Raw genomic sequence first — 14,535 nt, 5'->3', positions numbered from 1 at the left:
ATCGAGCTTTTTATAGGTTTTATTGAGGACTCAATTTATTTTATATCACTAAAAGAGACAGACTTGATTCAAAATAAGATCAAGTTTAAAGAGTTCTTCAGCGGGTTAACCTTACGTTTTAAAGGCCCATGGCATGAAAAATTAAACCATAGTTTTGTCATAGTTGCACAACTTTTTGGTGAGCAAAATTTTGTTTTTTACTGTGTTTCAAAATGAAACAAGCTCTACAATAGAAAATTATGCTATGCCGTCAGTGAACTCAGGGCACTTTCCGAGTCTTATTTAATTGCTTTTCCCAATTTTAAAGCAATGTCACCTGCTCGACTAAAAGACAGAATTTTGTCCAAGCAACCACAATAAAGCAAATAATTCCAGGCTTTGCAGTTGGCTAATATGCACTTTCTTCGGTAACTTTTGAAACAAGTGACTGTAGTTGATTGTGTGAGGATGCCTAACAAGATATATTAATTATCTGTTGTTGTTTTTTTTGTGTTGTTTTGTTTTGTTTTGTTTTATTTTTGCAAACTACACTTAATATTGTAAACCTGTATTACTTGTCTACATTATACACATGATATGAAATGTTTTTTTATGGATATTAATTCTAGCAGGTGTTCACAGATTTGATTTTGGCACAACCCACTGGCATGGTTACATAATTACAGTTGTTATCCCGGCTGTGGAGTCAACACATACGTCAATACATATGTTTCGCTGTAGCTGCTCCCAGTACCATCACTGCTCAAAGTCTGTTTGCACTTTTTAAGTGTCACCTGGTGTGTGCATGGTTGGATTAACGATGCAGTTTGTAGTATCTGTAGCTAAAGACAAGGTTTTAAGGTTATAATAATAATGTATTTTCAAAGAAATATTAGAAAGATGGTGTCATGCAATGCCCCCATGCCCACTTTCCTGTTCCAGTCTTTTCTTTGCATTTTTGGTTTGTAATTCTGGCCCAAATTGTTGCACAGACAAACCAATAGGGAGCTGATAATTTCTCCTTCTTCCACAATTCTAAGGACAATAATCAACCCCCTGAGTGTTAATGCCAAGAACTGTTGTAAAAATAGATTAAAAAATAAAAGCCATTGAGTTTTATAAATGTGTGATGTGCCTGTCTATTGTCCAATGAATGAGTTGCTGTGTTTCAACTCTTTGATATAAACACATGGCAGTCTCTTTGCTTGAGTGGAAATTTACTTAAAAGCCCATGTTTATATACACTGTCCATGTATGTGCATAATATATAGATACGTAATGTAGTATATATATAATTAGGTCCATAAGTATTTGGACAGTTACTCAATATTTATAATTTTCCTTTGTCCACCACAGTGGATTTGAAATGGAGTATTCAAGACATGGCTGAAGTGCAGCCCTTCAGCTTTAATTTGAGGGGTTGAAAAAAATATGGCATTAACTGTTAACCCTTTACAATGTCTAGGAAAGTAAAAAAACACTCTGGAGGAGGCAGGAGCATCACTCTCCAAATATAAAGTCAAGAGACATTGGTGAGAAAATAAATACAGAGGGTATATGGCGAGGGGCAAACCAGACTTTTCCAGCCACTGGTATGTTTTCTTGATATCAGCCACTTCTGCTGGAATATATGTGTATGTGTGTGTATATATATATGTATGTACACTATATTACCAAAAGTATTCGCTCACCCATTCAAATGATCAGAATCAGGTGTCCTAATCACTTGGCCTGGCCACAGGTGTATAAAATCAAGCACTCAGGCATGCAGACTGTGAAACAAGACATTTGTGAAAGAATGGGCCGCTCTCAGGAGCTCAGTGAATTCCAGCGTGGAACTGTCATAGGATGCCACCTGTGCAACAAATCCAGTCGTGAAATTTCCTCGCTCCTAAATATTCCACAGTCAACTGTCAGCTCTATTATAACAAAATGGAAGCGTTTGGGAACAACAGCAACTCAGCCACGAAGTGGTAGGCCACGTAAAGTGACGGAGAGGGGTCAGCGGATGCTGAAGCGCATAGTGCAAAGAGGTCACCGACTTTCTGCACAGTCAATTGCTACAGAGCTACAAACTTCATGTGACCTTCAGATTAGCCCAAGTACAGTACGCAGAGAGCTTCATGGAATGGGTTTCCATGGCCGAGCAGCTGCAGCCAAGCCACACATCACCAAGTGCAATGCAAAGCGTCGGATGCAATGGTGAAAAGCACGCCGCCACTGGCCTCTAGAGCAGTGGAGTCGCGTTCTCTGGAGTGATGAATCACGCTTTTCCATCTGGCCATCTGATGGACGAGTCTGGGTTTGGAGGTTGCCAGGAGAACGGTACATTTCAGACTGCATTGTGCCGACTGTGAAATTTGGTGGAGGAGGAATTATGGTGTGGGGTTGTTTTTCAGGAGCTGGGCTTGGCCCCTTAGTTCCAGTGAAAGGAACTTTGAATGCTTCAGGATACCAAAACATTTTGGACAATTCCATGCTCCCAACCTTGTGGGAACAGTTTGGAGCGGGCCCCTTCCTCTTCCAACATGACTGTGCACCAGTGCACAAAGCAAGGTCCATAAAGACATGGATGACAGAGTCTGGTGTGGATCAACTTGACTGGCCTGCAGTCTGGCCTGCAGTCCTGACCTGAACCCGATAGAACACCTTTGGGATGAATTAGAGCGGAGACTGAGAGCCAGGCCTTCTCGACCAACATCAGTGTGTGACCTCACCAATGCGCTTTTGGAAGAATGGTCAAAAATTCCTATAAACACTCTCCTCAACCTTGTGGACAGTCTTCCCAGACGAGTTGAAGCTGTAATAGCTGCAAAAGGTGGACCGACATCATATTGAACTCTATGGGTTAGGAATGGGATGGCACTTCAGTTCATAGTATGAGTAAAGGCAGGTGAGCGAATACTTTTGGTAATATAGTGTATGTATGTACACTGGAGATCAAAATTAGAGAACAAATTATTAATACTTGATTTATTCTGAAGTATTGTTTTTCTTCATTGTCCAGACTTTGATAGAATATCAGCTCTTGCTATACCACTGCTGTACTAGCATGTTTATTTAAACAACCTAGGCATGTTAACAAAAACCTTTATATTGTGGAAAAAAACAGCGAACAAAAATTAGAGAACAGCAACCACTGTGTCAGAAAAGAATATTTAAACAATGTTTTCTTAGGGCAAAAGGATTCAAAAATTCATCGGAAGTGTAGAGGCCCTTGCTTTGAATGACTTGAGCACATCTGCGCCCACAGGACATCACTAGTTTCTCACACTGTTCTAGTTTGATGTTGGTCCATTCTTCTTGCAGTCTCTTCCGCAGTTCGGTAACTGTAGTGGGTTTCTTAGCCGTTACTTTGTCGCCAAGGATTTTCCCGAGATTCTCTTTTGGGTTTAGATCCGGACTCTGGCCTGGCCATTTCATTGTTTCAATTTTTTTAGCTTCAAGGAACTGCTTAATCCGTTTTGCAGTGTGACAGGGGGCATTGTCTTGCAAGAAAATTGCCAGCTTATTGGGAGACAATTGCAGTGAAGGTATTGCATGTTGCCGAAGGAGGTTCACATAAACATTTGCATTCACCCTGCCATGTAGCTGCACAACGTATTCTCATGAAACGGTTCGTATGATATCGTACGAAAAATAATGCACAAATTTTCGTGCATATTCCTACAAATTTCCAGCAGCACGAGCGATCAGCGCGCCTGCGCGAGCCCCGAAGCGAGAGCCTTAAGAAAAATGGCGGACATTCCTTTTATTCTCAGTGGAAAATGCAATATTTTAAGAGAGCTTATGCATTCAAATGCGTTTTGATAACATTTCTGCCGGGAAATGTGCATTTTATTTCCAAAATCTTCGTTCAGTTAGTGTATATAATGTTTACTTTGTTAGTTATTACGAAGATTCTTTCAGGTTTCTATCGTTGCTATGGCTATTGCTATGGACGCTGCTACCACTGTCGCTGATGTAGCTTCCGCTCGGAAGTATTGTCCTCACTGTCACCGTGTAAATCTGGGGAGGGAGGCGTGGGGTTAACCTGCTCTCACAGAAATCCGTGAAATGAGCATGACCTCCTAATAACGCATTGCGTGCTCCTCGCATGTAACCTGTTTTAATCGATTTCTATGGTTTTAATTCCGTGTGATCACCACACAAACGGTGTTCACTGGAAGTCGGCCAGGATCCGTGACGTCATGCTTTGGGTGGTAGTTCATAGATCCCGGAAGTGCAAATTTAATCGATATTACATTACCCATAATCGTAGTGTTTATCAGCGACGTGTCTGATTTTTACTTTCATCAATAAAGTCAATAAAGTGTAATAAAGTGCATGAAAGTTGATAATATGCTGATATGTTACGCCATTGAACACAACCCTTTCCGTCAGCGAAACAGAGCGGGTGGAAAAACCGCGGAAACACGTCAAAATAGCACTAACGATTTATATATATATTTTTATTTTTCATAACACATCTTTACTCGTGGTATAAACATAGGCTACATGTTAAGGTTATAGTTTTGGTGTTGAAAAACTATCGTATGTATGTTTTTTAAACCATAAAAAACATACGTTTTGTAGTTCTAATATGTTATGTCTATTATGTGATGTTGTGATCACTAATTTTTCAATCTTTATTATAGTTTTTGGGTGTGGGAAGAGCGCCTGTTTGGTCAGATTTTATTTTTTTTTTTCTTAAGATAGTGAAATCATGTTTTTTCCATGTTTTGACACTAGTCAGTGGCGCCCCCTATTGGTTTGCCATCGGGCATGATAGTAGAGGTTGAGAGCTTTCCAAAAATATTGACCCCATGTCTGTGCCATTTTTTGTTGCTGCACTGTAAGCCTTTAAAAGTGTCTCAGGTGCAAGGTTCAAAGGGCATTCCTGAGGAGCAGGAACTGCGCACTGGTTTCACACTGAGATATGTTACTCCATAGGTCAAGACCTTTCAAACGATGTCTTCATTGTTGTTCTGTGACAAAGTTTGGTTTTCATCGTGCTCCAAGCCAAGGCTGTCTCAGGTGTACATCTGCAGACCTCTTTTAGGGCCAAGCTTGATAAAATCAGTCAAACTTCTTTAAGGGGGTATTTAATGGCCAAATTTATTTATAATATTGATGTTAGTCTTAAACACAGTCATACTTTTCAATTTGGACCATTTCAAAGCTTATTTTCCCCTTAAAATACTCAGTGTTTCATATTTTCCCATTGACTTAATATGGCCACCTGAGACACTTTTAAAGGCTTACAGTGCAGCAACAAAGAATGGCACAGACATGGGGTCACCATTTTTGGAAAGCTCTTGACCTCTACTATCATGACCGATGGCAAACCAATAGGGGGCGCCACTGACTAGTGTCAAAACATGGAAAAAACATGATTTCACTATTTTAAGAAAAAAATAAATAAAATCTGACCAAACAGGCGTTCTTCCCACACCCAAAAACTATAATAAAGATTGAAAACTTAGTGATCACAACATCACATAATAGACATAACATATTAGAACTACAAAACGTATGGCACAGGACACCTCTGTGTGTTGCAACTCGGCGCAGTTTGTAGTTCTGGTACGCCTCTTCCGGGTTAGGGGAAAAGTTTTGAAATTAGGTTTAAAAAACATACATACGGTAGTTTTTCAACACCAAAACTATAACCTTAACATGTAGCCTATGTTTATACCACGAGTAAAGATGTGTTATGAAAAATAAAAATATATATATAAATCTTTAGTGCTATTTTGACGTGTTTCCGCGGTTTTTCCACCCGCTCTGTTTCGCTGACTGAAAGGGTTGTGTTCAATGGCGTAACATATCAGCATATTATCAACTTTCATGCACTTTATTACACTTTATTGACTTTATTGATGAAAGTAAAATCAGACACGTCGCTGATAAACACTAGGATTATGTGTAATGTAGTGCTTCTCCGTGATATGACATCGCAAATAAAACGTGTTTTCTTAAAATAAAGTTGATATTATACGGGACTTGTGGACTCGGCTGAAGCACATGCCATCATTACACATCCTCATAGCTCGTGGTAAGTCTGCCTTGGATGGTTACAACGTTATGGCTAATAATCAGACCTTTTTCCGGAATATCGATTAAATTTGCACTTCCGGGATCTATGAACCACCATCCACAGCGTGACGTCACGGAATCTCGCCGACTTCCAGTGAACACCGTTTGTGTGGTGATCACACGGAATTAAAACCATAGAAATCGATTAAAACAGGTTACATGCGAGGAGCACGCAATGCGTTATTAGGAGGTCATGCTCATTTCACGGATTTCTGTGAGAGCAGGTTAACCCCACGCCTCCCTCCCCAGATTTACACGGTGACAGTGAGGACAATACTTCCGAGCGGAAGCTACATCAACGATAGTGGTAGCAGCGTCCATAGCAACAGCCATAGCAACGATAGAAACCTGAAAGAATCTTCGTAATAACTAACAAAGTAAACATTATATACACTAACTGAACGAAGATTTTGGAAATAAAATGCACATTTCCCGGCAGAAATGTTATCAAAACGCATTTGAATGCATAAGCTCTCTTAAAATATTGCATTTTCCACTGAGAATAAAAGGAATGTCCGCCATTTTTCTTAAGGCTCTCGCTTCGGGGCTCGCGCAGGCGCGCTGATCGCTCGTGCTGCTGGAAATTCGTAGGAATATGCACGAAAATTTGTGCATTATTTTTCGTAGGAATTTGTACGAATGTTGAATGAGAACAGCCTGAGCTGCAGAGGCCCAACTTCTGCTGCAGAAAACATCCCCAAACCGTGACACTTCCTCGTCCAAATTTAACTGACTTCTTGACACACTTTGGGTTCAGTCTTTCCCCAGTCTGACGCCGAACATATTGTTTCCCATCAGACCCAAATAAATTGAACTTACTCTCATCACTCAAGTGCACTCTGGACCAGTTCTCCTCTGTGCACACAACATGCTCCTCAGCAAAGGCACGTCTAGCCTTTTTATTCTTTCTGCTGATGAGAGGTTTGGTCACTGCAGAGTGGGCTTTCAGTCCAAATTGTCTTTAACGGAGTGACACTGTGTGCTGAGACAGATCCTTGCCATGTTCAACACTGAACTGGCGAGCAAGTCCAGCTGCAGTGTTGAACTGATTCTCCAATGAGTCTTTGCATAATCCTGTCCTCTTGTGCACTTGTTTTGCATGGATGACCGGCCTTTTTGGTGGACATAAATGAATCTGTGTCCTTGTAAAGTTTCAATATTCTTGAAATCACAGACTTGCAATGCTTAACCTCTCTTGCAATGGCTGAGAGGGTCATCTCTTTGGCCTTCATCTAGACAACCTGCAGTAGCAGGGTTTCCAACAATTAAGTAAATTGTCACCAGGTGCCAAATTAACACCAATAACTGGGAGGTATCTTAAAGTGTTCTCTAATTTTGATCAGTGCTGTTCTGAAAATGTCTCATTTAAGGTTTTTATATTATGCTTGAGAATATATTTAAATTCTGAAATATATAAAAAAAAAAAAATCTGCCCTTATATTCATGTTAGCATAACTTCAAATAAATACAAGCAGTGACTTTAAAATTTAGCATATTGTAGGTTGTTCTCTAATTTTGATCTCCACTATATATGTGTATGTATAACAGAATAGTTTGTACATGTACATGCACAAATTAAGCTACTATTTTTCTTCATCAATTTAGCGATGACAAAAGTGTATTAGCTCCATGAAACCACAGGGAGCTCTGCTCAGTCAGTGTAGTGACTGTCTCCACCTTTGGGTGCACGTTTGCTCTCACCGGAGGCTGAATAGTATCACCACTAAATTGATATCCTGGGTATAAAGAGTGGACTAATGACCTTGTGGCTTAATCAGCATGTTTACCATGTATATCTGTGTTTGTTTCTATTCGTGGCAGTTACATCAGTCAGTTACATCAGTCATTAATTATCTTACAAGAGAAAAACATGTTGTGTGTGTGGACTGAGCACATTAGGATTTCTCTGAGGAAAATGTCTTGGATACATGATGTACTCAACTCCTAAGGGTGCTGTTATTTACCTAAGTTTCAAAGTTTCACTCAACTAAACCCAAGTAAACCCATACACGCACACACACACACACACACACACACACACACACACACACACACACACACACACACACACGTAGGCTGACTGTAGATTTCTCACATTTTATTCTTCTTTGGCGTTTCAATATACCCCAGACCTCCAGGCTTGATTGTGACACAGCCCACCTTCAACTCTAAAAATACTGATAATAACAGTAACAATGATAATATTAATACGAAGGATAGTAATAATAATAATAGCAATAACTAATATTAATAACAATGATAACACTGCTGATAACAATAAAACACCAATGATGACTGGAGAGAGATAAAGAATAGGAGAGAGATACGCAGCTTTTCATCTACACAGTTATTATTATTAGCCTGTTAGGGTTAGTTTAGGAAATAATACACTCAATATCTCACACACACTCCGTCTCCAATTTCGGTAGTACGAGCAGCTTTGGTTATGAGTTTTCGTGTGAAAAGGCACTGACCCACGTCCGTTACTGAGCTGCCAAAACCCTGAAAAACAACCCGCCTTGACTGAGGTTCAGGGTTAGTGTGAAACCATGTGGCAGAACCTGACGCCCGGTACTGGGATTCAGGAACTGTCAGACTTTGAGTAGACAAAATGGCTGCCGGGCTAAGCAAAAAATTGGTCTTCCTGGCTCAGGTGAGTTTTGAGGTGTAGGTATAGGTTAGGTACAGAGTGTAAGTTAAGTTTAGTGTGGGTTTAAGGTTTTAGGTTTAGAGTAGAGGGTTAGGGTAGGGTGAGTTTAAGATCAGGTATAAGGTAAGGAGTTAAGGTTAAGGTTAGAGCAAGGTTAAGGTTTAGGTATGAAGTAAGAAGTTAAGGTTAGAGTAAGGTTAGGTTTAGATGTACCATAAAAGGGTTAAGGTTAGGGTGAGGTTGGGTTTAGGTGTAAAGTAAAAAGGTTAAGGTTAGGGTTAGGATTCCTCCACAGCATTTTTTTCCCCACTCCTGCTGACTCTTGTTTTTTTGACCACCTGCTCCTACCTGCAGTAATGATGTCCTCTAGTTCATATCAATTGTCCAATCAAATGTATGATTATGCTGTGAATGGTAGCCTTATTTGCATAAAGTAAATGAAATTAAACTTTTGTCCCAAACCTTTGCCCACATGGCATGCTTGGTTTGCATTGTGAAGTATCCCATCATCCCTTGCGCAACTAACACATGTATCTACTACAAAGTGAATGGAGCCTGAATACTCACAATGATAGTCAAATTTTTATAATGAGGCTTTACAGCTAAGAGACGCACAGGTGCTCCTGACATTTTAGGAGGGAAAAGCATATCCCCTGTAATCACTACATCACCTTTGGCTGATTTAGCAGCATGCAGATGCTACTGTATTACTGTATGCTGAGTGTGGGATCTTACAGATTTCTTGACATGATGACAGCACTGAGTAAATCAACTTGTCAGAAAGATGCCAGTCCTGGATAAGACCAAAGCTTAACTCAGGCTGTGGTTGCACTGCGGAACATTTAAAATTCTACCAGATTATAAAAATACTGGGTATATTTAACTAACTGACTGAATTTTGAAGATTATATTTTGATGTCTGAAAGATCCTGATCACACAGAGCCAAACTCACCAAAGTAATTTGTAATTTGCTCTGTGCTATGCGCTAAAAACAGATTAAAGGTGTGTAAAATGCACTTGGATTCAATCTTGGAAGCACAGAGGTGGATAATGGGCTCTACAGACTGAAGAAGAAGTTGGAGGTGAGGAGCTGCTGATCCGTCAGTCCATGCTATAGCAAATTGAAGGTGGGAATTGAGACGGTTACAGTAAGAGTGTCACCATTACTGGACCTGCAGTCTGCAGGCTGGTGCTGACCTGACTCGACCCAATTGGAAATTAGGCCTATAATTGAGGACAAAGCCTCAGAGGAGTGGAATAAAGCAAGTAACCCACACATGTAGTGAACTCTAAGGTTGGCATTTTACACTCATAGTGATTCTTTATTCTTTATTGGGTTTTTTTGTTTTGTTTTGTTTTGTTTTTTGCTTGCACCGTTAATTTAAGAAAATAATCTCTCTTACACTACATCACTTAGTGATAGAAGACAGCTGCATGTCCTTAGCAAGAAATGATGTAATGCAATGTAGTTAGTCATTATTCATATTCATAAACATTCATATTTATAACTCCCCAAAGCCTCAGGCCCAGCACAGTGCCCATCAGGTCAGAGGAACTAATGACTCTAGCTGCAATAACCATCACCGAAGGCTTCTGTATGTGGCCTGTTGTTATGAAACCTGTCAAAATTTGTCTGAATATTTGCGATTGCATCACCTTTGAAGCATACACACACACACACACACACACACACACACACACAGACTAACAAACATACACATAACACAAACCTGCACAGTAACATTACATGACTTAAATGATCTCTTGCAAAATGGAAGAGTTCACTTAATCGTAGAGCGCGGGCCCAATTCTCTGGTGACACTCACTGCTACTGACAGATGATCTGACCTCACTGGGGCAAATGATGTTCACCACGACACCACATGTGCCCAACGGAGGATACTGAATGGCATTAATGACACATCAGTGCATGTTTTGATGGTTTACATGGCCAGTGATGATTTCTGCTGACATTTCAGTTGCGGAGATCAATAACTATCTATAGGCCAGCCATGACATTTGGTCGACATACTTGAGTACCAGGAAGTACAGAGGTGTGAGCTCTGCTGCTGTGTTGTGGTCATTTTGCCTATTTGAGCCATTACATAAGGGCACACTCATAAATATTGTGGCATGACATTGCAATAAAAATGACTGTTATTCATGTGATGTGACTGACATTTGGATGGAGGCAGCGCTGCAAGCCATGTAAGAAGCAGGATAATCCGTGATGAGGCAGTCTTTTATTGAAGAATAATGACTGACACAAAGGCAAAGAACCTGCATGGATGTCATTATTTTTTGTGCGCCTCAAAGTGGACTATCCTGCTTACTACATGGCATGTAGTGTGGCCTCCATACAAATGTCAGTGTTAAAAGCAAAGACATCATAATAAAAATGAAAAAAAAAAAAAAAAGAAAATTTGTGGATGGACAGTGCTGTGCTGTTTATGTTTCATTGCTGCTAAGTGGGTAAGTTAGCCCTAATATAAGCAGGCAGCACTCACCTGCTGTGTGGACCAATTTGAAGGAAAGTATCTTGCACCATGTGTCTGCTGTGGTTGGAGTCTAGTAATATAGTAAACTGAGCTGGTAACACTTTACAATAAGAGTACAACAATTAACGTTAGTTAACGTTAGTTAATGCCATAATGGTTAATTAACTGTTAGTTAATGATTATTATGGCATTTACTAATGTTAATAATATCTACAATAACCCTTAAATAACATATAAATGAATACCTTAGCATGAACAGCATTAGTACATGATTCTTAGACACATTAGTTAACGGTTAGTTAACTGTTACTTAATTTTTATTACCTGTTACTTAATGTTTATTACGGCATTAACTAACGTTAATTGTTGTACTCTTATTGTAAAGTGTTACCACTGAGCTCATCAGTTGTAATGATTTCTTTCGGTACATGGATGTATTCTAGCACACACACAGCAAAGCTTTCCTTGGTGATGCCCATTCATTTGGAATAAACAAGTCGCAGCTTTTTTTTTTCTTAATGGTAGAAGAAGCAGCGTTAGTGCAGACATTACCTGTCCACTCTGTTTTGTGCACTTTTCGGTTAGTGCTGTAAAAGAATCGCTTCTCTGGTTCCCCTCCCTGTCCAGTCGTTCAGTGAATTCTACAAACATCTTAGCCTTAAGAGCCTTTCAGGAAACAGGGCCCAGTTCCAGAAAGGGTCCATGTTTTGCTTTCTTAACACTGGAAACTACTGTGTTCTTGTGAACTGAACCCTACATTATAGTTCTTTAGACTTGATGGTAGAGTCTCTGCTTCGATATGTACCATCATCTGTGGGACTTGTAATGCAAGTGCTTTAGTCACAGCAAGGTTGCATAACGTGTATGAACTCAAAACATTTCAGCTTTTCATTTCAACAATAAAACACATAAGTACAAAATCCACTTACATTATCAGCTATTGTTGTTGTCGATTAGTGAAAATAAATACTGACATGATGGTTTTGCTACTTCAGTTAAAAACAGATTAAAGCTGCAACACCATAAAATGACGTCATCAACCCACCTCTCCTTGTAATGTGACTAGTATAGAAGTCTAGTATAAAAGTGCAGCAGCTGCTTCAGTCTGCCTCAGCTGGACGGAGGACCACCTCAGTTCAGTGAAGGACCTCCTGACTAAATTCATATTTTCCGTATGTTCAGCTTAAGTTTCTACACTGTATGAAAACTTCACTTGATAGTGTGAATTTGGAACAATGGAGAACTCCACGCAGATTGTATCGTTTGTTCTCACTGCCTATGGTCATAGTGGACACATGAGGTACCTATATTTCACCATATTAATGTCATCATACTTGTCAATTATTTGTGCTAACACCATGCTTATTGGAGTCATATGTGGTGAGGGAAGCCTGCATGAGCCCATGTACCTGCTTCTCTGTGGTTTGTTTGTTAATGAGGTATATGGCAGCACAATTATCTTTCCTTGCTTTATGACACAGATGTTTTCAGACACTCATGAGGTTTCATTCATTTTTTGTTTACTTCAGTTATTTTGTCTGTATACATATGGCACTGTTGAATACTGTAATTTAGCGGCCATGGCATATGACAGATATGTCTCTATCTGCCATCCACTACATTACAGTATCATTATGACCACAGGAAAAGTATGTTCGGTTCTTTTACTAGTGTGGTTGTATTCTTTAATGAAATCTACACTTACTGTCATTATTATTGTTCATCAGAAATTTTGTGGGAACCAAATTGACAAAGTCATTTGTGAGCCTACCAAAATGGCCTGTTCAATCTCAGCTGGTAACAATGTATTTACTATGGCAGCTGGCTTCGTGAGTTTTGCCGTCCCACTGATACCCATTTTATTCTCTTACATTAAGATATTAGCTGTTTGTTTACGGACCTCCAGAGAAGCCAGACAGAAAGCCGTTAGCACTTGCTGTCCACAGCTTGTTTCTCTGGCAAACTTTGCCATTGCCTGTTTCTTTGAGGTACTCCAAAGTAAAGTGGAGATGACTCACGTTCCAAGTTCACTGCGTATTATTTTGTCAGTGTATCTTTTAGTTTGTCAGCCTTTATTAAGTCCCATCATATATGGGCTCAATTTAACTAGAATTAGAACTGTATGCAAAAATATATGCTTAAAAAAACAAATGGTCCTGAAAGACACAGGGGTGAAGTCAATTTAAAAGAGTGACCAAAAAAGGCCCAACATGATTACAGATACCTAACATTTCTTTTCCAAGTCGTATATCTCAAAACTCAGGGCCTGTAATAGCATTGAATCTTTTCTCATATTCCATCTCCTACTTGTTTAATGGATAAAAAAGCCATTTTGTGAATTGTGATCCTTTCCTAAATCTGCATTTCTCTTTTGTGACTGATGTGGATTTGACAAGTGAAATCACTGAGTCACTGAAGACGCATTCACATCATGAACCTGGGAAAAAACAGGGTGATATTTAACAGTCATCATTTCCTCTCAATTACTTTGCATGTTTTGCTGGTCACACGTGGTAGCAGAACAAATGAGAATAATGACATCTTTACACTTAAAAATAATAAATGGTGGCTCACCTGAAAACTCATTGCTGTTTTGTGTGTCTTTTTTTTTTTTCTTTTTTCTTTTTTGGCATCTGGACTTGCATTTCTGCAAGTCCAGATGCATTTCTGATGCAATGGTCATTATATTTTAGGTTAATAATGAACAAATAATAATCAATAAAGGAATATAAGACACACGAAGCAAGCTACAATGGTCTAATTTTGAGGAATTTCAGTATTCGCGAGTGAGGAAATAGCCCCATATTTGGGATCAAAAATAAAAATGAAGAACTTGCATAAAGAAAAATTGAAAGAGTAAGCTTTGAACTTTAAATTAAAACAAAGATCAGATTTTTTCATACATTCCCACATGCAGTTATGGGCCAATGAAAATCTGACACGAAAACTTTTTTTTGGATTTGGAGAGGCTGCCATCCAGAAACCAATGCATATATGTGACTAACCACTAATGCTTTGAACAGTCCATGTATGTATCTCAAAGCTCTGAATAAATCAAGAAGCTGGAGCAAATACAAAGTTGTTTTCTGAAGGCCCAAACATGGTTGACCACAAAACCCGTGTAATTTTTTTTTTTTTTTTTCCATTTTTGAGGGGCTGGATGTATGACAGAGGTTTTTTTTATTCTGAGAGAGTAGGTGGAGGTGTATTACCGTACCAAATTTCAGTTTCCTATGTGGTGTAGTTCTTGAGATACTGACACCTGAAAATGGAGGAAAAATAAGGACGCATGAAAATCACACCAAAATCGTCACATAACCCCCCCCACT

At 39.3% G+C, this 14,535-nt stretch overlaps 1 protein-coding gene across 1 annotated transcript; it reads left to right on the top strand.

Annotated features, from left to right (window-relative positions):
* Window positions 1–12,441: 12,441 nt before the first annotated feature.
* Window positions 12,442–13,392, top strand: LOC115379517 (putative gustatory receptor clone PTE01). Its single transcript, XM_030080225.1, has one exon. The coding sequence runs from the start codon at window positions 12,442–12,444 to the stop codon at window positions 13,390–13,392; it is 951 nt and encodes a 316-aa protein (XP_029936085.1).
* Window positions 13,393–14,535: the final 1,143 nt, after the last annotated feature.

Source organism: Myripristis murdjan, chromosome 21 (genome assembly GCF_902150065.1).
Source record: "Myripristis murdjan chromosome 21, fMyrMur1.1, whole genome shotgun sequence".
Taxonomy (NCBI): Eukaryota; Metazoa; Chordata; class Actinopteri; order Holocentriformes; family Holocentridae; genus Myripristis; species Myripristis murdjan.
The sequence above is the reverse complement of the archived record's forward strand: the minus strand, read 5'-3'. Positions and strand labels throughout refer to the sequence as shown.

Bases quoted from the DNA above. Each gene is read 5' to 3' on its own strand.
- LOC115379517 (XM_030080225.1), top strand. From the start codon at position 12,442: ATGGAGAACTCCACGCAGATTGTATCGTTTGTTCTCACTGCCTATGGT.